The sequence below is a fragment of the Ambystoma mexicanum genome, chromosome 4q (assembly GCF_040938575.1).
Source record: "Ambystoma mexicanum isolate Mex_15411 chromosome 4q, UKY_AmexF1_1, whole genome shotgun sequence".
NCBI classification, from domain to species: Eukaryota; Metazoa; Chordata; class Amphibia; order Caudata; family Ambystomatidae; genus Ambystoma; species Ambystoma mexicanum.
In genome coordinates, this window is record NC_090928.1 from 1,182,393,890 (window position 1) to 1,182,418,363 (window position 24,474).

Below are 24,474 nucleotides of genomic sequence, written 5' to 3' on the forward strand. Positions count from 1 at the left end.
CCCCCCAGCAGTGCAGGGGCAGCCTCCACCAGGCCCACACTCATGTCTCCCATCACCCCCACCCCCCAGCCACCAGGGGCAGCCTCCACCAGGCCCCCACTCATGTCTCCCACCACCCCCACCCCCCAGCAGTGCAGGGGCAGCCTCCACCAGGCCCCCACTCATGTCTCCCATCACCCCCACCCCCAGCCACCAGGGGCAGCCTCCACCAGGCCCCCACTCATGTCTCCCACCACCCCCACCCCCCAGCCACCAGGGGCAGACTCCACCAGGCCCCCACTCATGTCCCCTATTACCCCCACACCCCAGCAGTGCAGGGGCAGCCTCCACCAGGCCCCTACTCATGTCCCCATGCACCCCCACCCCCCAGCAGTGCAGGGGCAGCCTCCACCAGGCCCCCACCCATGTCTACCACCCCCCACCCCCCAGCAGTGCAGGGGCAGCCTCCACCAGGCCCACACTCATGTCTCCCATCACCCCCACCCCCCAGCCACCAGGGGCAGCCTCCACCAGGCCCCCACTCATGTCTCCCACCACCCCCACCCCCCAGCAGTGCAGGGGCAGCCTCCACCAGGCCCCCACTCATGTCTCCCATCACCCCCACCCCCAGCCACCAGGGGCAGCCTCCACCAGGCCCCCACTCATGTCTCCCACCACCCCCACCCCCCAGCCACCAGGGGCAGACTCCACCAGGCCCCCACTCATGTCCCCTATTACCCCCACACCCCAGCAGTGCAGGGGCAGCCTCCACCAGGCCCCTACACATGTCCCCATGCACCCCCACCCCCCAGCAGTGCAGGGGCAGCCTCCACCAGGCCCTCACCCATGTCTACCACCACCCCCACCCCCCAGCAGTGCAGGGGCAGCCTCCACCAGGCCCCCACTCATGTCTCCGATCACCACCACCCTCCAGCCACCAGGGGCAGGCTTCACCTGGCCCCCACTCATGTCTCCCACCACCCCCACCCCCCAGCAGTGCAGGGGCAGCCTCCACCAGGCCCCCACTCATGTCTCCCATCACCCCCACCCCCCAGCCACCAGGGGCAGCCTACACCAGGCCCCCCACTCATGTCTCCCATCACCCCCACCCCCCAGCCACCAGGGGCAGCCTCCACCAGGCCCCCACTCATGTCCCCTATTACCCCCACCCCCCAGCAGTGCAGGGGCAACCTCCACCAGGCCCCCACCCATGTCTCCCACCACCCCACCCCCCAGCCAACAGGGGCAGCCTCCACCAGGCCCCCACTCATGTCTCCCACCACCCCCACCCCCCAGCAGTGCAGGGGCAGCCTCCATCAGGCCCCCACTCATGTCCAACTCATGTCTCCCAACACCCCCACCCCCCAGCAGTGCAGGGGCAGCCTCCACCAGGCCCCCACTCATGTCCCCATGCACCCCCACCCCCCAGCAGTGCAGGGGCAGCCTCCACCAGGCCCCCACCCATGTCTACCACCACCCTCACCCCCCAGCAGTGCAGGGGCAGCCTCCACCAGGCCCCCACTCATGTCTCCCATCACCCCCACCCCCCAGCCACCAGGGCAGCCTCCACCAGGCCCCCACTCATGTCTCCCACCACCCCCACCCCCCAGCCACCAGGGGCAGCCTCCACCAGGCCCCCACCCATGTCTACCACCACCCCCACCCCCAGCCACCAGGGGCAGCCTCCACCAGGCCCCCACGCATATCCCCTATTACCCCCACCCCCCAGCAGTACAGGGGCAGCCTCCACCAGGCCCCCACTCATGTCCCCATGCACCCCCAACCCCCAGCAGTGCAGGGGCATCCTCCACCAGGCCGGCCCCCACCCATGTCTACCACCACCCCCACCCCCCAGCCACGAGGGGCAGCCTCCACCAGGCCCCCACTCATGTCCCCTATTACCCCCACCCCCCAGCAGTGCAGGGGCAGCCTCCACCAGGCCCCCACTCATGTCCGCATGCACCCCCACCCCCCAGCCACCAGGGGCACCATCCACCAGGCCCCCACTCATGTCTCCCACCACCCCCACCCCCCAGCAGTGCAGGGGCAGCCTCCACCAGGCCCCCACTCATGTCCCCATGCACCCCCACCCCCCAGCAGTGCAGGGGAATCCTCCACCAGGCCCCCACTCATGTCTCCCATCACCCCCACCCCCCCAGCCACCAGGGGCAGCCTCCACCAGGCTCCCACTCATATCCCCCATCACCCCCAGCCACCAGGGGCATCCTCCACCAAGCCCCCACTCATGTCCCCTATTACCCCCACCCCCCAGCAGTGCAGGGGCAGCCTCCACCAGGCCCCCACCCATGTCTCCCACCACCCCCACCCCCCAGCCACCAGGGGCAGCCTTCACCAGGTCCCCACTCATGTCTCCCACCACCCCCACCTCCCAGCAGTGCAGGGGCAGCCTCCACCAGGCCCCCACCCATGTCTACCACCACCCCCACCCCCCAGCCACCAGGTGCAGCCTCCACCAGGCCCCCACTCCTGTCCCCTATTACCCCCACCCCCCAGCAGTGCAGGGGCAGCCTCCACCAGGCGCCCACTCATGTCCCCATGCACCCCCACCCCCCAGCAGTGCAGGGGCAGCCTCCACCAGGCCCCCACCCATGTCTACCACCACCCCCACCCCCAGCAGTGCAGGGGCAGCCTCCACCAGGCCCCCACTCATGTCTCCCATCACCCCCACCCCCCAGCCACCAGGGGCAGCCTCCACCAGGCCCCCACTCATGTCTCCCACCACCCCTACCCCCCAGCAGTGCAGGGGCAGCCTCCACCAGGCCCCCACTCATGTCTCCCATCACCCCCACCCCCAGCCACCAGGGGCAGCCTCCACCAGGCCCCCACCCATGTCTACCGCCACCCCCACCCCCCAGCAGTGCAGGGGCAGCCTCCACCAGGCCCACACTCATGTCTCCCATCACCCCCACCCCCTAGCAGTGCAGGGGCAGCCTCCACCAGGCCCCCACTCATGTCTCCCACCACCCCCACCCCCCAGCCACCGGGGGCAGCCTCCACCAGGCCCCCACTCATGTCTCCCACCACCACCACCCCCCAGCAGTGCAGGGGCAGCCTCCACCAGGCCCCCACTCATGTCCCCATGCACCACCACCCCCCAGCCACCAGGGGCACCCTCCACCAGGCCCCCACTCATGTCTCCCCCCACCCCCAAGCAGTGCAGGGGCAGCCTCCACCAGGCCCCCACTCATGTCCCCATGCACCCTCACCCCCCAGCAGTGCAGGGGCAGCCTCCACCAGGCCCCCACTCATGTCCCCATGCACCCCCACCCCCCAGCAGTGCAGGGGCAGCCTCCACCAGGCCCCCACTCATGTCTCCCATCACCCCCACCCCCCAGGGGTAGCCTCCACCAGGCCCCCACTCATGTCTCCCACCACCCCCACCCCCCAGCAGTGCAGGGGCAGCCTCCACCAGGCCCCCACCCATGTCTCCCACCACCCCCACCCCCCAGCAGTGCAGGGGCAGCCTCCACCAGGCCCCCACCCATGTCTACCACCACCCCACCCCCCAGCAGTGCAGGGGCAGCCTCCACCAGGCAGGCCCCCACTCATGTCTCCCATCACCCCCCAGCCGCCAACCAGCAGGGGCAACCTCCACCAGGTCCCCACTCATGTCTCCCACCACCCCCACCTCCCAGCAGTGCAGGGGCAGCCTCCACCAGGCCCCCACCCATGTCTACCACCACCCCCACCCCCCAGCCACCAGGGGAAGCCTCCACCAGGCCCCCATTCATGTCCCCTATTACCCCCACCCCCCAGCAGTGCAGGGGCAGCCTCCACCAGGCGCCCACTCATGTCCCCATGCACCCCCACCCCCCAGCAGTGCAGGGGCAGCCTCCACCAGGCCCCCACCCATGTCTACCACCACCCCCACACCCCAGCAGTGCAGGGGCAGCCTCCACCAGGCCCCCACTCATGTCTCCCATCACCCCCACCCCCCAGCCACCAGGGGCAGCCTCCACCAGGCCCCCATTCATGTCTCCCACCACCCCTAACCCCCAGCAGTGCAGGGGCAGCCTCCACCAGGCCCCCACTCATGTCTCCCATCACCCCCACCCCCAGCCACCAGGGGCAGCCTCCACCAGGCCCCCACCCATGTCTACCACCACCCCCACCCCCCAGCAGTGCAGGGGCAGCTTCCACCAGGCCCACACTCATGTCTCCCATCACCCCCACCCCCTAGCAGTGCAGGGGCAGCCTCCACCAGGCCCCCACTCATGTCTCCCACCACCCCCACCCCCCAGCCACCGGGGGCAGCCTCCACCAGGCCCCCACTCATGTCTCCCACCACCACCACCCCCCAGCAGTGCAGGGGCAGCCTCCACCAGGCCCCCCCTCATGTCCCCATGCACCCCCACCCCCCAGCCACCAGGGGCACCCTCCACCAGGCCCCCACTCATGTCTCCCCCCACCCCCAAGCAGTGCAGGGGCAGCCTCCACCAGGCCCCCACTCATGTCCCCATGCACCCTCACCCCCCAGCAGTGCAGGGGCAGCCTCCACCAGGCCCCCACTCATGTCCCCATGCACCCCCACCCCCCAGCAGTGCAGGGGCAGCCTCCACCAGGCCCCCACTCATGTCTCCCATCACCCCCACCCCCCAGCCACCAGGGGTAGCCTCCACCAGGCCCCCACCCATGTCTCCCACCACCCCCACCCCCCAGCAGTGCAGGGGCAGCCTCCACCAGGCCCCCACCCATGTCTCCCACCACCCCCCAGCAGTGCAGGGGCACCCTCCACCAGGCCCCCACTCATGTCCCCATGCACCCCCACCCCCCAGCAGTGCAGGGGCAGCCTCCACCAGGCCCCCACCCATGTCTACCACCACCCCACCCCCCAGCAGTGCAGGGGCAGCTTCCACCAGGCAGGCCCCCACTCATGTCTCCCATCACCCCCCAGCCGCCAGCCAGCAGGGGCAACCTCCACCAGGCCCCCACTCATATCTCCCACCACCCCCACCCCCAGCAGTGCAGGGGCAGCCTCCACCAGGCCCCCACTCATGTCTCCCATCACCCCCACCCCCCAGCCACCAGGGGCAGCCTCCACCAGGCCCCCACTCATGTCTCCCATCACCCCCACCCCCCAGCCACCAGGGGCAGCCTCCACCAGGCCCCCACCCATGTCTACCACCACCCCACCCCCCAGCAGTGCAGGGGCAGCCTCCACCAGGCCCACACTCATGTCTCCCATCACCCCCACCCCCCAGCAGTGCAGGGGCAGCCTCCACCAGGCCCCCACTCATGTCCCCATGCACCCCAACACCCCAGCCACCAGGGGCACCCTCCACCAGGCCCCCACTAATGTCTCCCACCACCCCCACCCCCCAGCAGTGCAGGGGCAGCCTCCCCCAGGCCCCCACTCATGTCCCCCTGCACCCCCACCCCCCAGCCATGCGATTTGAATGGGTACGTGTACTTCGGGGTGCGCGGGAAGTTCCACACGCGATTGGCCTGGGTATGTGTAGCTCGGGGTGCGCGGGAAGTTCCACACGCGATTAGCCTGGGTACGTGTACTTCGGGGTGCGCGGGAAGTCCCACACGCGATTGGCCTGGGTACGTGTACCTCGGGGTGCGCGGGAAGTTCCACACGCGATTAGCCTGGGTACGTGTACTTCGGGGTGCGCAGGAAGTCCCACACGCGATTGGCCTGGGTACGTGTACCTCGGGGTGCGCGTGAACTTCCACACGCGATTGGGCCTGTGAGAGTGGGGTACATGTATTCCAGGGGTGGGCGGGAATATTTACCCGCGACTGTGCCTGTGAGAGCGTGCTACGTGTATTCCTGGAGTGGGCGGGAAGATTCACACGTTCGCCTACGACGTGCCGAAAAATTAATGGTCCAATCCTGAGACACGTACGCCAGCATGAAGCAGGCGTACGTCGACCCGCGCAGCATAAAAGTGCACGCAAACAACAAACAAGCTCATACGCCAGGATGAATATACCATTCCTAGCAGCAGTGGCCGTGGGTTACCAAAGGAGGAGGAGGAGGATACTGAGGGCCCGAATTTTCACTCCCAGAACCAGCCTTTTTGGGATGCCTGATGACCAGGTGTATGGGAGGTACAGGTTTCCCCCACACATAATACTGGACCTGGTCAGTGAGTGGGAGGATGACCTCACATCACCCACCCTGTGCTCCCAAGCACTCAGCCCCCTGGAGAAGGTCCTCAATGTACTGCACTTCTTGGCCACAGGATCATTTCAGCAGACAAGTGCCATAGTGGGTGGGGTGTCACAGGCCACGCAGTCACGCTGCCTACACCAGGTCTTGAACATCATCACTGCACGCCCATCAGTCCGTAGGCACATATACCTGCCCAGGACACCTGCAGAAAGGCAGGCTGCCACCCTCGATTTCTACGGTGTGGCACAATTCCCAAAAGTGCTAGGTGCCATTGACTGCACCCATGTGGCACTACGTCCCCCCAGGGCATCTGAGCACATCTATAGGAACCGCAAGCACTGGCATTCCATCAACGTGCAGGTAGTATGTAATGCTAAGGGAATCATCACCTCAGTATATGCCAACTATCCAGGGTCCACCCACGACAGCTTCATTTACCGAATGTCTACCCTAAGCCGGGACCTAGAAGCTGGGCGGCATGGCGATACATGGCTGCTTGGTGAGTATGAATGCCACTGCACATGCATGCATGTCAGATGCAGAGTTATGTCACTACCCCACTAATGATACCCATCACCTCCTCACCAGGGGACAGTGCCTACCCTCTGAGCACCCACATGATGACGCCAATTCGGAACCCCATCACGCCTCCAGAGGTAAGATACAACACAGCCCATATTGCAACCCGGGGCATAGTGGAGCGCACATTCGGAGTGCTCAAGTCACGCTTTCGCTCCCTTGACCGTTCTGGCGGGCAGCTGTTACATGCGCCCCCAGTAGTGTGCAGGATCATAGTGGCAGCATGTGTCCTGCACAATGTTGCAACACGCCGGGGGGCTGGCTGTGGACATGGTGGTGCCCCCACATCCCCAACCACATGCACGCCCGCTGCGCATGGGAGGGGAGAGGGCACGGGGTGAGGCAGCCCGTACGCAGCTGGTGGCTAATTACTTCACATAGAAATCACACCCCAGTGGAGTGCACACAGGCCTGGCACATACCAATTGATAAGCAATGATGACTCGACCTGACAATTAAGACGAACAAGGGGACTGTCAACTGTCAGAACCATAGCAGCCTGAGATTGTTCATGTGAAAGTGTCACAATGTGTGCATCCCTACCTACACAAACATCACCAATGCAGTGTCATGAAAAGACACTTCCATGCTGCAGAAATGAATACCCACTTGCAAAATACTACATGAAAACAGTGCCATGTCACCCACCCCCTCCCCGGCACGGCCACACAACACACCATGGCATGTCATGCAATGTGAGAGGAAAGAAATTAATCCCCACAACATGCCCCAAGTGTCAGCAGCTACAGTGTCCCTAATGGAAACATGTCCACCCATGAAATGCTCACAGTAATGCAGGACCTACAACCGACATTACCAAATACTTACCAAGAATACCAATCACCTACACAGCCTCCTACCTACCTTAAACATGACATTACAGACTTAAAAATTAGCTAGCCTCACCACATGATGATGACAGCCCTCCGAACACTTCCAAGTATACAGTGTTAGCGCCACGCAAGAGTGTAGGTGCACTGCTTACAACATGGACTCCAGTTCCAAGGTGGACCGCATTGTGAAGACATGAGGAATGGACCTGCAAATATGGAGGATGAGATGGATGCAGAGGCACATATCAATACACCACGCAGTGTACAATACAACAACAATATGCACTTTGAATGTATACACAGTATTGACTACAGACTGCCCACACAGCTCATGGGAGTCCAATGTCACCATGTACGTCAATGTCACTTGGGCACACCCTTTGCAAGCCCATGGAAACGGGAAGCAGGAGGGGTGTGTGTGACAAAATCCCAAGCATCTGAACCAAATCCATGACAAGCCTGCATGTGCCCAGGGTTTTGGAGGGTGGTGGGGGTGGTTTGGGGGGGGAGGCCACCCAGGAGGTCCGAGGACAGGGTGCACACCAAAACCCACCTGTGTGGATCTTGCGGAAAGAAAACACCTCCATGGGCTCATGGCCTACACGGCTACCCTATTGTGGGAGTATCACTGCTGTCGCTATCCTCAACCTCTGCAGCTGCATCAGGAGGTGGTAGCACTATGGGAGGCAGCCCACGCAAAGCCCTAGTCTATTCCTACATGGCTGCAAGCATGCGGGTGTGGTAGGTCTCATTCTGGAGGATAAGTGTGCGGAGGTCCCCATGCAACAACTCACGGGATGCCCGGACCTCCGCCCTAGTTGCCTGCATCTCAGCTGAGAGCGTACGAGTGAGACGCTCCAGCTGCTGTTCTGTCCTTCGGTTTGTTGAAGCCTCAAGCTCAACAAGAGTCGTCCTGAGGTGAAGGAGTTCCAGCCTCAGGGCTTCCCTGTGGCCCTGGGACTCTATGGAGATGGCTTCCTGCAGAGTCGCCAGTGCCGCCCGCCTGTCCCTGTCGGACGCCAACATGTCCTCCCTGTGTGACTGGCAGATGGAGTTGGTTGCCTGCTGTAGTCGCTCCATCAGCCTTTCGGGGGGGACAATGGAAGTGGCCACCCTATCCATGGCCTGAGCCATCATCTTTGATGATGCTGCCTGTTTGGTTGCCATACCGTAAATGGATTGCTCCCATGCGGTATTGCCAGGTGGCGTACGGCCACCACGTCGGCGGGCACCACACCTGTCTGGGGCAAGGCGAACTGCGCCTTGCTGTGCCGGCACTGCCTGAGGCTGCAGGACTGCATTCCCCCTCTGATCTACTGGCCCAGGAACAGGATCAGATGTCGCGGAGTGTGACCCTGCATCCGTAACCACCAAAGGCGTACCTGCCAACACTGACATCCCCATTGAGGGTTCTAACCCTGGTGCAGGTGGGTCGGACAGAACAGAATCCCTCCCAGGAACACTCACCTGCGACGGCACGTAGGTCTCATCATCCGAATCGACACCCGAGTACAGCTCGGGGGAGGTGCAGCCAGAAACACCCCTTGAGAGCACGACCTGCAGCAGTTGTGGGTTCCCACCCACCACCACACCACATCCCTCACTGGTGGTCGGTCGGCCCTCAGACCCCTCCTGGGTCTGCACCATCTCCACAACGCGGAAGGGGTGGCAGTCCGCGACTACCAACATGTCAAGAAGCGCTGGGATGACTGCAGGTCCAGGACCCTCTTGAAGGCCCGGCGCCTCGTGGAGGGGGGCCGGGGTCACATGAGTACCATCCAGATGAGGGTCCTGGAACGCGTAGGCCCAGCGCTCCACACCCAGATCCTTGAGAGGCAGACCCGTCTGGAGTTGAGCGGTAAGTGGCCAAGCATTGCTGTGTGAGACAGGGCATGTCGCAGTGTGCTGGTTGTCTGATACTTGCCTGTATGTGTGACATAGGCCATGTATGCATGTGTGTGTGCAGGGACGTCATGCATGTGAGACCAGTAATGTGTGAACCACACGGTTGGTGCATGTGTTCAAATGCAACATGGGTTGCCCTATGCAGAATGACCACATGAAAGCATGCCAGTCTCTGTTCCTGGACATGGGTGAGGGATGGGTGCTGATGCCATGTACATGTATGCTGTCCATGTCTGTGTGTCTGACCTGCGTGTCTGTGACTTGTGAATGCCAGGGATGCATGACACATGTCTGTCGCAATGTTCAGGTTCACTGATGCAGCCTAGTCATCCTTGTATCCACTGTGTCTGTGGTGTACGAGGCCAGATGGATGAAACTAGGGTGAAGTGTGTGCATGTGATAGGCATGGCCCATGATGCATGCGAGTTCCAAAACAACAGTGTATGTTTCAAGAATCACTTGGACATGTATGCTAATGTCCATAGCATGCGCCATGCCTGTTACCGCATGTGTTTTACCTGCACTGAGCCATGTGTTGTGGAGGGACATGATGGAAGTGATCTTTGACAGTGCCACTCATCTGCTATTGCTTCCTGTCTAGGGGACCATTGTACAGTACCCTGATGCTTGTGTTCTATGTCTCCCTCTACACAGCGCCACGTGAAGAAGAGGGCGGAGACGGCTCTGTGGAGCAAAGCGGCGGGGATGCCCCCACGGCTGCAGCGGAAGGGGTGGGTGAGCCCCCACAGGGGCTTGCAACGGCGGAAGATGGGGTGGAGCCATCCAGGTTGGTGGTTTCCACAGAGGAGGAGGAGGCCGCTACTGAGTCGCACATGGGGCCTGGTGGGGGCATCCCTGCTGGTGCAAGTGTTGCAGTCCAGGGGCAGGGGCAGGAGGCAGCACAGGTCGCAGTGGAGGGGCCTGTGCATGTCACTGTCCCTGACACTGTGACTGCACCACCATGCACCAGCAGGGATGCCCCATCCCAGGCCCGTCCGCAGGTAGGGGGGATGTCCATGTCATCTGACTCCCCTCCACCTGCGGACGAGGGGACCCCTGGCCGTAGGGAGAAGGTCCTGATTGGTGTCGCGTTGCGCACAGGTGCAATTCGTGATGAGGTGCGTGCTTCCCGGGAGGAGCATGCACGTCATCACGGAGAGCACCGTGCCGACGTGGCCCAGTTGGGATCGGCCATGGTCGGGGGTTTCCTACATGTGATGGCCAATCTGGCGACCCTTTCCTCCTCTGTGGAGACTATGCACCAGTCGTTCTCCATGCCGTCTTCCGGCCCAGATGCCACCAGGGCCCCCTGTGGACCTGCCCCGACCAATGCAGCCGGCTCGGTGGGGATCCCATCCCTGCCACAGTCGGGAGTCGGAGGTCCAGCAGGGGTGGACACACCAGCAACTGGACCCCAGCAGATGGAGGATGTGACAGCATCATCGGGCAGGGCACGTGCACGACGGTGTCGGTGGATTCCATCAGCCTGGATGCCGTCGTGCTGGCACAGGCAGTTGCGTCGGAGGCAGCGGCAGGCTCGACGTGGGAGGCATCATGGCTCGGGGCCATCAACATCAGGGGTGCAGGCATCGGCCGGAGGGCAGGAGAACCCTGGAATGGGAGTGGCTTCCGTGTGGGAGTGGTTGGGCCAGCAGATAGGTGCGGAGCGGCAGCGGGCAGAGGAGGAACGGCTCACAATGGTCAGGGCGGAGAACTCCATGCGGAGGGCGCTGAGGCAGGCTGAGTGCCTCGAGGGTCTTCGCAGGGAGTTGGAGCTGGACACTGCTTTATCCCTGCGAGACCTCAGGGCCAGGGAACATGCCCGCCTCCAAGCCATTGAACAGGAGTTCGATGATGCCCTGGCCCATGACAACATCCAGTGAGCCGTTGGACTAGCCCGCTGCCCATGTAAATAGTTATGTAGTTAGTGTTGGGTTTCCTTTGTTTTTGCATTTTCTTTGGACCTTTTGGACAATGGGCCACATTTTTGTATATAGTTATTTTTTATTAGGTAGTGTTGTTAGATAGGTTTCATTTCTTTTGTTGGGATCATGGGCCCTGGCTTGTTCACCTGTACATAGTTCACTGTTGGATTTTCTTTTCTTTTTACAATTTACCCATGGAGCAATGGCTTTCGATTATAATTTCCCATTGGATTTTCTTTTGTGGACTGTGACTTTGGACACCATTCCTTTGGATTCTGATTTTTGGTTTTGCATTTTTTCACGGACATGCTTCTTTTAACTTTTTTTACATTCTCATTTCTGTTAGTTTATTTTTGATTCAATTCATGTTTCCTTTAATACATATTTTTTGATCAAACTTCAATGTGTGGTATCATCTCATTGGTTTCATGCATATCATGATATGGGTTTTGAGATTCAATGACACCCATTGGGTGTATGTGAGGGACATGTGTTCGTTTCCAAACTTGCAATTGCTGTTCTATCATGTTATTGCCATTTCTGAGTGGGTGGATCCAATACTCGGGTGGGTGTTTTGCATTTGGAGGCTGACCATAGGGACCAGGGATCTAGATTGTGATGACATGTTGGCTGGGGAACATGAGTTGGACATGAGTGGGGGCCTGCTGGCAGGTGCCCCACAGTGCTGGGGGGTGGGGGTGCAGGGGAACATGAGTTGGACATGAGTGTGGGCCTGCTGGCAGGTGCCCCACAGTGCTGGGGGGTGGGGGTGCAGGGGAACATGAGTTGGACATGGGTGGAGGCCTGCTGGCAGGTGCCCCACAGTGCTGGGGGGTGGGGGTGCAGGGGAACATGAGTTGGACATGAGTGGGGGCCTGCTGACAGGTGCCCCACAGTGCTGGGGGGTGGGGGTGCAGAGGAACATGAGTTGGACATGAGTGGGGGCCTGCTGGCAGGTGCCCCACAGTGCTGGGGGGTTGGTGTGCAGGGGAACATGAGTTGGACATGAGTGGGGGCCTGGTGGAGGCTGCCCCTGCACTGCTGGGGGGTGGGGTTAATAGGGGACATGAGTGGGGGCCTGGTGGAGGCTGCCCCTGGTGGATGGGGGGTGGGGGTGGTGGTAGACATGAGTGGGGGCCTGGTGGAGGCTGCCCCTGCACTGCTGGGGGGTGGGGGTAATAGAGGACATGAGTGGGGGGCTGGTGGAGGCTGCCCCTGGTGGCTGGTGGGTGGGGGTGGTGGGAGAATGGTGTGGGGGCCTGGTGGAGGCTGCCCCTGGTGGCTGGGGGGTGGAGGTGGTGGTAGACATGAGTGGGGGCCTGGTGGAGGCTGCCCCTGCACTGCTGGGGGGTGGGGGTAATAGGGGACATGAGTGGGGGCCTGGTGGAGGCTGCCCCTGCACTGCTGGGGGGTGGGGGTAATAGGGGACATGAGTGGGGGCCTGGTGGAGGCTGCCCCTGCACTGCTGGGGGGTGGGTGCAGGGAGACAGGAGTGGGGGTCTGGTGGAGGGTGCCCCTGACTGCTGGGGGGTAGGGGGTGCAGGGAGACATGAGTGGGGGCCTGGTGGAGGCAGCCCCTGCACTGCTGGGGGGTGGGGGTAATAGGGGACATGAGTGGGGGCCTGGTGGAGGCTGCCCCTGGTGGCTGGGGGGTGGGGGTAGACATGAGTGGGGGCCTGGTGGAGGCTGCCCCTGCACGGCTGGGGGGTGGGGGTAATAGGGGACATGAGTGGGGGCCTGATGGAGGCTGCCCCTGGTGGCTGGGGGGTGGGAGACATGGGTGGGGGCCTGGTGGAGGCTGCCCCTGGTGGCTGGGGGCTGGTGGGAGACATGGGTGGGGGCCTGGTGGAGGCTGCCCCTGGTGGCTGTTGGTGAGGGTGGTGGGAGACATGGGTGATGGCCTGGTGGAGGCTGCCCCTGGTGGCTGAGTGGTGGGGGTGGTGGTAGACATGTGTGGGGGCCTGGTGGAGCCTGGCCCTGCGCTGCGGAGGGGTAGGGGTAATAGGGGACATGAGTGGGGGCCTGGTGGAGGCTGTCCCTGCACTGCTGGGAGGTGGGGGTAATAGGGGACATGAGTGGGGGCCTGGTGGAGGCTGCCCCTGCACTGCTGGGGGGGTGGGGGAGGGTGCCCCTGACTGCTGGGGGGTAGGAGGTGCAGGGAGACATGAGTGGGGGCCTGGTGGAGGCTGCCCCTGCACTGCTGGGGGGTGGGGGTAATAGGGGACATGAGTGGGGGCCTGGTGGATCTGCCCCTGGTGGCTGGGGGGGTGGTAGACATGAGTGGGGGCCTGGTGGAGGCTGCCCCTGCACTGCTGGGGGGTGGGGGTAATAGGGGACATGAGTGGGGGCTTGGTGGAGGCTGCCCCTGGTGGCTGGGGGGTGGGGGTGGTGGTAGACATGAGTGGGGGCCTGGTGGAGGCTGCCCCTGCACTGCTGGGGGGTGGGGGTAATAGGGGACATGAGTGGGGGCCTGGTGGAGGCTGCCCCTGGTGGCTGGGGGGTTGGGGTGGTGGGAGACATGGGTGGGGGCCTGGTGGAGGCTGCCCATGGTGGCTGGGGGGTGGGGGTGGTGGGAGACATGGGTGGGGGCCTAGTGGAGGCTGCCCCTGGTGGCTGGGGGTGGGGGTGGTGGGAGACATGGTGGGGGCCTGGTGGAGGCTGCCCCTGGTAGCTGGGGGGTGGGGGTGGTGGTAGACATGAGTGGGGGCCTGGTGGAGGCTGCCCCTGCACTGCTGGGGGGTGGGGGTAATAGGGGACATGAGTGGGGGCCTGGTGGAGGCTGCCCCTGCACTGCTGGGGGGTGGGGGTGCAAGGAGACAGGAGTGGGGGCCTGGTGGAGGGTGCCCCTGACTGCTGGGGGGTAGGAGGTGCAGGGAGACATGAGTGGGGGCCTGGTGGAGGCTGCCCCTGCACTGCTGGGGGGTGGGGGTAATAGGGGACATGAGTGGGGGCCTGGTGGAGGCTGCCCCTGGTGGCTGGGGGGTGGGGGTGGTGGTAGACATGAGTGGGGGCCTGGTGGAGGCTGCCCCTGCACTGCTGGGGGTGGGGGCAATAGGGGACATGAGTGAGGGGCTGGTGGAGGCTGCCCCTGGTGGCTGGGGGGTGGGGGTGGTGGGAGACATGGGTGGGGGCCTGGTGGAGGCTGCCCCTGGTGGCTGGGGGGTGGGGGTGGTGGGAGACATGGGTGGGGGCCTGGTGGAGGCTGCCCCTGGTGGCTCGGGGGTGGGGGTGGTGGTAGACATGAGTGGGGGCCTGGTGGAGGCTGCCCCTGCACTGCTGGGGTGGGGGTGCCGGGAGACAGGAGTGGGGGCCTGGTGGAGGGTGCCCCTGACTGCTGGGGGGTGGGGGTGCTGGGAGACAGGTGGGGGTGCTGGGAGACAGGAGTGGGAGCCTGGTGGAGGGTGCCCCTGACTGCAGGGGGATAAGGGGTGCAGGGAGACAGGAGTGGGGGCCTGGTTGAGGGTGCCCCTGACTGCTGGGGGGTGGGGGTGCAGGGAGACAGGAGTGGGGGCCTGGTGGAGGCTGCCCCTGCACTGCTAGGGGGTGGGGGTAATAGGGGACATGAGTGGGGGCCTGGTGGAGGCTGCCCCTGGTGGCTGGGGGGTGGGGGTGGTGGTAGACATGAGTGGGGGCCTGGTGGAGGCTGCCCCTGCACTGCTGGGGGGTGGGGGTAATAGGGGACATGAGTGGGGGCCTGGTGGAGGCTGCCCCTGGTGGCTGGGGGGGTGGGGGTGGTGGGAGACATGGGTGGGGGCCTGGTGGAGGCTGCCCCTGGTGGCTGGGGGGTGGTGGGAGACATGGGTGGGGGCCTGGTGGAGGCTGCCCCTGCACTGCTGGGGGGTGGGGGTGATGGGAGACATGAGCGGGGGCCTGGTGGAGGCTGCCCCTGCACTGCTGGGGGGTGGGGGTGGTGGTAGACATGAGTGGGGGCCTGGTGGAGGCTGCCCCTGCACTGCTGGGGGGTGGGGGTGATGGGAGACATGAGCGGGGGCCTGGTGGAGGCTGCCCCTGCACTGCTGGGGGGTGGGGGTGCAGGGAGACAGGAGTGTGGGCCTGGTGGAGGGTGCCCCTGACTGCTGGGGGGTAGGAGGTGCAGGGAGACATGAGTGGGGGCCTGGTGGAGGCTGCCCCTGCACTGCTGGGGGGTGGGGGTGATAGGGGACATGAGTGGGGGCCTGGTGGAGGCTGCCCCTGGTGGCTGGGGGGTGGGGGTGGTGGTAGACATGAGTGGGGGCCTGGTGGAGGCTGCCCCTGCACTGCTGGGGGGTGGGGGTAATAGGGGACATGAGTGGGGGCCTGGTGGAGGCTGCCCCTGGTGGCTGGGGGTAGACATGAGTGGGGGCCTGGTGGAGGCTGCCCCTGCACTGCTGGGGGGTGGGGGTAATAGGGGACATGAGTGGGGACCTGGTGGAGGCTGCCCCTGCTGGCTGGGGGGTGGGGGTGGTGGGAGACATGGGTGGGGGCCTGGTGGAGGCTGCCCCTGGTGGCTGGGGGGTGGGGGTGGTGGGAGACATGGGTGGGGGCCTGGTGGAGGCTGCCCCTGGTGGCTGGGGGGTGGGGGTGGTGGTAGACATGGGTGGGGGCCTGGTGGAGGCTGCCCCTGCACTGCTGGGGTGTGGGGGTAATAGGGGACATGAGTGGGGGCCTGGTGGAGGCTGCCCCTGCACTGCTGGGGGGTGGGGGTGCAGGGAGACAGGAGTGGGGGCCTGGTGGAGGGTGCCCCTGACTGCTGGGGGGTGGGGGTGCTGGGAGACAGGAGTGGGAGCCTGGTGGAGGGTGCCCCTGACTGCTGGAGGGTAAGGGGTGCAGGGAGACAGGAGTGGGGGCCTGGTTGAGGGTGCCCCTGACTGCTGGGGGGTGGGGGTGCAGGGAGACAGGAGTGGGGGCCTGGTGGAGGCTGCCCCTGCACTGCTGGGGGGTGGGGGTGATGGGAGACATGAGTGGGGGCCTGGTGGAGGCTGCCCCTGCACTGCTGGGGGGTGGGGGTGGTGGTAGACATGGGTGGGGCCCTGGTGGAGGCTGCCCCTGCACTGCTGGGCAGTGGGGGCAATAGGGGACATGAGTGGGGGCCTGGTGGAGGCTGCCCCTGGTGGCAGGGCGGTGGGGGTGGTGGTAGACATGAGTGGGGGCCTGGTGGAGGCTGCCCCTGCACTGCTGGGGGGTGGGGGTAATAGGGGACATGATCGGGGGCCTGGTGGAGGCTGCCCCTGGTGGCTGGGGGTGGGGGTGGTGGTAGACATGAGTGGGGGCCTGGTGGAGGGTGCCCCTGACTGCCGGGGGTGGAGGTGCTGGGAGACAGGAGTAGGGGCCTGGTAGAGGGTGCCCCTGACTGCTGGGGGATGGGGGTGCAGGGAGACAGGAGTGGGGGCCTGGTGGAGGGTGCCCCTGACTGCTGGGGGGTGGGGGTGCTGGGAGACATGCATTGTTGATCAGTAGTGCAAGGTGACATGTGGGTTGGCTGGGGGGCATGCCCATGGTGGATGGGCTGCCTGCGGGACATGAGCAGGGGTGCAGGGTAGTCCCCCGTGGTGTGGGCTGCCTGCAGGGGCCGTGGAGGTTGTAGAGCGAACACCTGGGAGGACCCACACGGCCAATTCACGTGTAGTACTCCCCAGAACCCCTGAAATACACGTACCCTGCTGAAATCGCATGTGGAACTTCCCGCGCACCCCTGGATTACACGTACCCTGCTCGCACGGGGCCAATCGCGTGTGGAACTTCCTGCGCACCCCTGAAATACACGTACCCTGCTGAAATCACGTGTGGAACTTCCGGCGCACCCCTGAAATACACGTACCCTGCTGAAATCGCGTGTGGAACTTCCCGCGCACCCCTGGAATACACGTACCTTGCTCGCATGGGGCCAATCGCGTGTGGAACTTCCCGCGCACCCCTGAAATACACGTACCCTGATGAAATCGCGTGTGGAACTTCACGCGCACCCCTGTAATACACGTACCCTGCTGAAATCGCGTGTGGAACTTCCCGCGCACCCCTGAAATACACGTACCCTGCTGAAATTGCGTGTGGAACTTCCCGCGCACCCCTGAAATACACATACCCTGCTGATTTTGCGTGTGATACTTCCCGCGCACCCCTAATGCACACGTACACAGGACAATCGCGTGTGAAACTTCCCGCGAACCACTGAAATACACGTTCCCCGCTTGGCGTTTGCTGTTTGCCAGCCCTGTGAACTGGTCCAGGGTTAGCGCAGCCCTTTGCGATTATTTGGGGATTTTGAAGGCTTTTCCTTGCACGAGGGCGTTCTTGGGGGCGTAACTGGCGCTGCTGCAGGGTCGCTGCGCCACGCTGCGCCACGTCTGGTTTTGGATGCGAAAATCCATGAATACGCTGTGCGCGGAAATCGATTTTAGCGCACGCGGCTGGCGCAGACATTCGCACGGGCACGCTGTGCGCCAGTCGCGTGTGCCACTTTTGTGCGAATTTCTATGAATTACCCTGAGAGTCTGTAGGTGATGTTTGGTTATGTAGCCACCAATGTTAACTCCTATGGCAATTGCCACCCATTCCTGCCTCTGCCTGACCAAAACACGTCCGCAAGGGAACTCTTCGCGCTCACTTTAATCAAGCCTTACCATCAGGTTTTGCATTCAAAGTGCTGCCAGTGTTGGCTCAAAGCAGTCTTCTGAGAGTTAATGGCTTAATTGGAGCTGTAAACAAGCTACTGGTGTAATGAAAATGTGAACCTGGTCTACCTTCAAATACTCAATTTATAAGCACTCTGCGTGCCCTTCACCTTAGGCCTGTTAAAAACAAGCATTGGCAAAGCCATTCAAGTCCTGTTTAAAAAAACATTAGTAAAGCCAACGTTTTTGGCTTGTGCATACGTTTCAAGCTTTTGCCAGGCACTGCTCTTAGATTCCCACGCACCATTTTGCACCTGCTGCCAACAATGGGTAGTTAATACCACTATGGCGGCCGGTGCACGGCAAGTGCCCTTCCCATACCTACACAAAAGCCCAAACTGTTGGCATTTCCAATGCTTGTTTATGTTGTACTATTATTGTGGCTTTTCAAATTGTTTTAGGAATCGCTCGATGACCGAAAAGAAAGTGCTGGTTATGAATGACGGTGAAAAATAATGCAATGAATATGCACATTAAAAGGCAAGCTGAAAATCTGTAATTATACCTTTGATGTTGAGTGAAATGTAATCTTGTGCCGGCAAAGTAAAAACGGCACCAGGGCGTTGTACTTTTTTGTGATAACTGTTTATTGATGGAGACCTACAAATAGGGATAAACATCACTCACTTTCTTGACGTCACATTCATCGAGGTGGTTCTGAATAAACTGCACACTTGAAGTAAAATCCGCAGAGTTAAATTCATATGGAATATTCCAACCTAAAGGCCCAAATTTCCGCCGCTCCTGCAAAGTAAACATGCGTATATTATATGTATACATCCATATGCAAAGGTTTGAATGTTACTTACATGTCACACAAATGCAAACGCTTCATGGGCGTGAATTTGTACAAAGACAGGCATTCCAGAAACTTGTTTAAGCAACAGAAATGTAACGGAAACACTTAAGTTTAACGTTGACTGCAATATCGTTACTGAGACAGTGCATCCATAAACGCATTCTTGTGATATTATACAAACAGGCTTTTTTCCCCTTAAAAACATATGGGCTAATTCACAAAAGACTTTTTGCAGACTCACCTGCATCACGGGCCTGAAAAACGAATGCATTGCAGATGGTGCAAAAACACTTGCTTCACAACAAAACAAATGAAAACATGTGCTGCAGTAGCAGCTTCAGGGGTGGACTGGCCTTTAGGGAACTCTGGAGATTTCCCGGTGGGCCTCTGCACCCTGGGCCTCTTTTCTGTGGTATTTCCAAATTTTCTCATAGGAAAAGCATTGGGCTTGCTGAATAAGTGACATATAGGGCCACTTTGAACTTTATTTCCAGGGCCTCTTTTGGTCCGAAGTAATTATTTCCAGGGCCTCTTTTAGTTCCCAGTCCAGCCCTGAGCAGCTTACGCCTGGCGTGAATCCTATTAGCACAGCAAAAGAGGTCCTGGCGGAGACCACCAGGGGGCGCAGACGCGATGGTCGCTTGAGCCACCGTCTCCCTCTTCAAGCCCGCTAAAGTCATCTTTTCGAGCAGTGCAGGGGCAACCAAAGTTAGGAAAAACCAGCCGACGGAGTAGATAAAGCGACTCAGCACCCACCCAGCCATAACCCAGGAGACGAATCTGCGTGGAGAGGCAGAAATCAGCTCTCGATCGGGAACCCCCGGGCAGCACAGAAGGCCCGTACCCAGAAAAGCAAGGAGAGGGGAAAAAATGGCCGCCGCCATCTGAAATACGCGCCGCGCGTAAGAGGAAACTTAACAAGGAATGGTACCAGCCCGCCAGTAACGTCCTGCGCCCAGCGGACAGGGGGAATTCCTGCCCTTCAACGAGGTACGGCGGCGACGAGGACAGCCACAGCGGACCGCGGCGCCCGGCTTGCCGGAGGACGTTGGGCGGCCGGCCAGGCAGGCGGCGACCGAAGTGGGCGGCTCGGTGAGGGTAAGCAGTGCCCCGCGCGGGCTTTTTTCCGCTTTGGTGCCCACCCCCCCTCCATCGGAGCCCGCTCCTCGGATCCTGCAGTCGTGCTGCGCGGTGCGAACCGCAAGCGAGGGCCCTCTCCCTCTACCCACGCCTCACCTTAACGCTTACGTGCTCATTCTGGCCACGCCGTACCTCCGCCCAGCAAACCCTCGCGGGCCCCGGCACACGGCCGCCAGACATCATCTCCACCCTTCTCCTGGTGGGCCGTGCGCGGCAGTCAGCCACGAACACTCGGCCACCCACGGAATGAGGCCCGTGCTTCTTTCGCCCAACCGCGGCTCCCCCCTCCTCACCAAGCAACGAGGGCGCAGCGCGGCCATTCCCACGAACCTAAACGCACAGTGACCACGGTGTCCACCCCAACAGCTTCGACCCGCCGCTCCCACACCACGGATCCCTACAAGCACCTAACCCTGTGGAAGCTCGCCAACACTAGCGGAGCCTCGCAGCCAACCTAAGGACCATCAAGGGTCCTCCACGCACCTCACAGGGCGCAGAGACAGCCGTGCAGCGGGGCACCTGATTTACCCAAGTAGTGCTTTAGGGGGTGGGGGCGATACTGAGACCGCACCAAAGTTACTTAGGGCAAATACGCTGGCAACGTGCCACGAAGTCCGGGGCAGCCCACCACGGAGCTGAGAGAGACTCCAGCCGAAAAACCAACCACAGAAACACGATCGAGGGAACGAGCACACCTTTGCACAGCAGTCCTTGCTCACTGCAACAATAGCCTGGGGCCTCCGTAGGTAACAAAGCTGGATCCACAAACCTTAGCAACCCTGAGAAAGTTTAGACGTATTAACGCAACCATGGAAGCGGAAGAAGCCCAAAGCACTTCAGATATTCCTGGCAACGACGGCGACAGCGCAACAAAGTCAGATATCCGCCTGCTGCTTGGGGAGATCAGATCAATGAGAAACAATCTAACTGAAATAGTATCAGACCTACAAACGAAAGTGGCCAAAGTTGAGGACCGCCTGGAAGCGGTTGAAAACAACCAACAATCAGGAGACATCGCTACCATGCAATACGAGGCTAGGCTCCTAGACCTCGAGCAGAAGGAAAGGGACATGGAATCAAAAGTAGACGATCTTGAAAATCGGGAGCGACGCTCCAACATCCGCATAATCGGTCTGGAAGAAGAGCGAGGAGAGACACAGTCAGGCCTGGAGAGCATGGTGAAATCCCTAATTTTGTCTCTCTAAGAAGAAACCGACCCCCCAAACCTCGAGTTCGACAGAGTGCACAGGGCAGGGGGCTCAGCGAGAGGCCCTCAATCGGTCCTAATCAAATGCCATTACTACACGCAAAGGCAGGACATTCTACAAAAAGCAAGAATAAAGGACACGATCGAATTCCGCGGCTCTACAGTCAAGATATACCAGGATCTCTCAGCGATGACCCTCGCAAAAAGGAGAGGGTGTCGTCCCCTCACGATCTGGCTCCAAGAGAAAGGCGTGAAGTACCGATGGGGCCACCCATTCTCCCTCACATTCGAGTACAACAGCGAAGAATATAGGCTCACCTCGGTGGAAGAGGCGGAACGAGCTCGCCGCCACCTACAAGGCCCAGCAAGGGACTCAGACGTAGAGGGCCGAAGAGAACCAAAGGGCCCGCGCCGAGATCCAGCTGAAAAGCCCTCGAGAAGAGGCCGTGCGCAACAGAAATGGAAATTTAAACGTTTGAACACTCCTTGAACTGCCTACACTGCATCTCGTGTCTGTACACTGTTTTGGCGCTCTAACTCTGGCCGAAACGGTCGCCATGGAGCTCCATTGAAGTTTTTTCTCTTTAATGTTTGTTTGCCTAGGTTGGGTTAGGGGCTTGGAGACACACTAGGTCCTTGTCCACTATTACGGACTCCTGTGTACTCTGTCCCTGCACAAAGATCAAAGTCATAACTAGGGCTTGAAGAGGGGCTCTCCTAAAGTGGCCCTCTTTGGACGAGGGCGTCTCTTTTTTTTTTTCTTTACTCTTTTCCCTTTCTTTGTGGTGAGGATGCCCCTTATAGCATTCCACACGAGGGAAGGGGCGGAGGGGACGGGGGGGATTCATTTAACCACTCAACACAGCAAGCTCGTAGCGCACAAAAAACCAACTCAAACGTACCACAATACAAGGCAGTTTTTTACTAGCTCTAATATGGAACAAAGGGGTCAAGCAAGCCACAATACAAAAAACGCTATCCTAACCCTAGAATATGGCTAACTCACAGGGCATAGTCTTCGGCTCCCTCAATGTCAAGGGCTTAAATTCCCCGCAAAAGAGATCAATGCTAGCGAGACAGTTCGCACAATCCAAACTAGATGTCCTCTTCATACAGGAAACGAAATACATTAAGGGTGGAGAAAGAAAGATCCTTGGGAGAGACATAGGGGAAGCAATCTGGGCATCTGGCCCGGAGAAGAAGGGGGGTGTGGGTATTCTGCTGCGTAGGTCCCTGGGAATGCAGGTTCTACATATACACAGGGACACGGGAGATACGTCGCGCTTAAGGGGACACTGAGAACACGTACCGTCACACTGTGCGCAGTCTATGCCCCCAACCAGGGGCAATCGAGCTTCACTGACCCCCTGTTCGACTTTATTGAAGAATGGAGGGAGGGTTCACTAATCTGTGGGGGAGACTTCAACGTAGTTATAGATCGTGAATGCGATTGGCACTCAGCTCGACCAAATTCCTTACCCCCAAGCACACTTCAGGGCGACAGATTCTCAAGTCAGCTCAGGGACCATCATTTAATGGACACCTGGCGTGCAACTCATCCAGGGGAAAAAGCCTTTACTTTTTATTCTCCACCACACCACTCTTTCTCCAGGATTGATTACCTACTACTGGGGGCGGAAAACGAGGGTGACATCCTAAGTACATCCATCCAAATAGTAGCCTGGTCAGACCATGACCTGTGCGCCCTAGAATTAGACCTGGGCCCACTCCCCGCCCTGGACCGCCGGTGGCGATGTAACGACCTGTTATGCAGAGACCCAATTTTCAAAGAGTTCCTTTCTGAAGCCATCACAGAATACTTTGACATCAACGACACTGACGGTATGTCACTGAACACAGTGTGGGAAGCAGGTAAAGCTACATTAAGGGGCATCCTTATATCTGAGGGAGCCGCCAAAAAAAGACTCCGGCTACTCAAGGAGAAAGAACTTAAGGAAGAAATCACTCGACTGGAACGCTCCCTTAGGGAGCTCCCCACTAGCGATAATGATACTGAAATGAGAATTAGGAAAATGAGAGAAGAACTAAAAGATATATGGTAAGGCAAAGCCCTCACCCAGATTAAGTACCTCAAACAGAAGTTCTTTGAAAAGGGAAATAAAGCGCACACCATGCTAGCGAACAGACTCCGTAAACAGAGGGCAGATAGAGCAGTCCACAAAGTAAAAAATGAACAAGGTATCCCACTCACAAATCCCCAAGAAATAGTGTCTCGCTTCTCCAATTTTTATGCAGACCTATACGCTGCTGAGACTGATGGTACCTCCCCTGACATCAAAGAATACCTAACCAGTATGTCACGCCCGCCCATCACTGAAGTACACCTAGAAATGCTAAACGCCCCAATCTCGGCAACAGAGGTGCAGGGAGCAATTTCAGCCCTTAAGGCAGGCTCAGCCCCGGGACAGGATGGTTTCACGCCAGCCTTTTACAAAAGAAACTCTGGCACACTCGCGCCATTCCTCGCCAAACTATTTACTTCCATCTTAGAATCGGGACGAGCTCCCGACTCCTTCACTGAATCTATCATCATCGTAATCCCCAAAGAAGGTAAAGACCCCACAGAGTGTGCATCATACCGGCCAATCTCCCTCATAAATGTAGATGCAAAAATTTACTCCAGCATATTGGCCGCCCGCCTCGCCCAGATTCTCCCGCAACAAATCCACACTGACCAGGTAGGGTACGTAAGAGGCCGGCAGGGGGCAGATAATGTTAGAAAAACCCTAGACCTCATGGCAACACTCCGAGAGGCCGGTGAGGATCCCCTCTTATTATCAGTAGACGCCGAAAAGGCTTTTGATCGAGTAGAGTGGTCCTTCTTGAGAGCTGTTCTAGAGTGGGTGGGGTTGGGAGCTGCGTGGACACAAGGAGCGAAAGCACTATACCGCTCTGCCCGGGCCAAAGTATCAATCAATGGAATTTCATCGCGAACCTTCAACCTTACTCGAGGTACGAGACAAGGCTGTCCACTCTCCCCTCTTATTTATGCACTGGTCATTGAACCCTTCGCCCAAGCCATCAGGTCCAACCCGAGCATCAGAGGAATCCCGCGAGGTGGCAGGGAGTACAAGCTGGCAATGTTTGCCGACAACATCCTTTTATACCTGACCGAACCCTCTACTTCTATCCCCGCTCTCTTCCAAGAGTTGTCGCGATACGGACCCCTTTCAGGCTTCCGGGTCAACCTACAAAAAACTATAGCTATCCCCTTAAAAGACAACACCGACCTAGCGCTGCGTTTAGAGGCAGATTGGAATTTCAAGGTGCAAACCGACTTAGTCCGCTACCTAG

At 60.3% G+C, this 24,474-nt stretch overlaps 1 protein-coding gene across 1 annotated transcript in view; it reads right to left on the reverse strand.

Annotated features, from left to right (window-relative positions):
* DNAH8 (dynein axonemal heavy chain 8) overlaps window positions 1-24,474 on the reverse strand; it is an 8,835,797-nt gene that overhangs the window by 426,913 nt on the left and 8,384,410 nt on the right. The window contains exon 86 of the mRNA XM_069608756.1: window positions 18,641-18,757. Coding sequence (XP_069464857.1) covers window positions 18,641-18,757 — 117 coding nt within the window. The remainder of the gene's footprint in view (window positions 1-18,640; window positions 18,758-24,474) is intronic.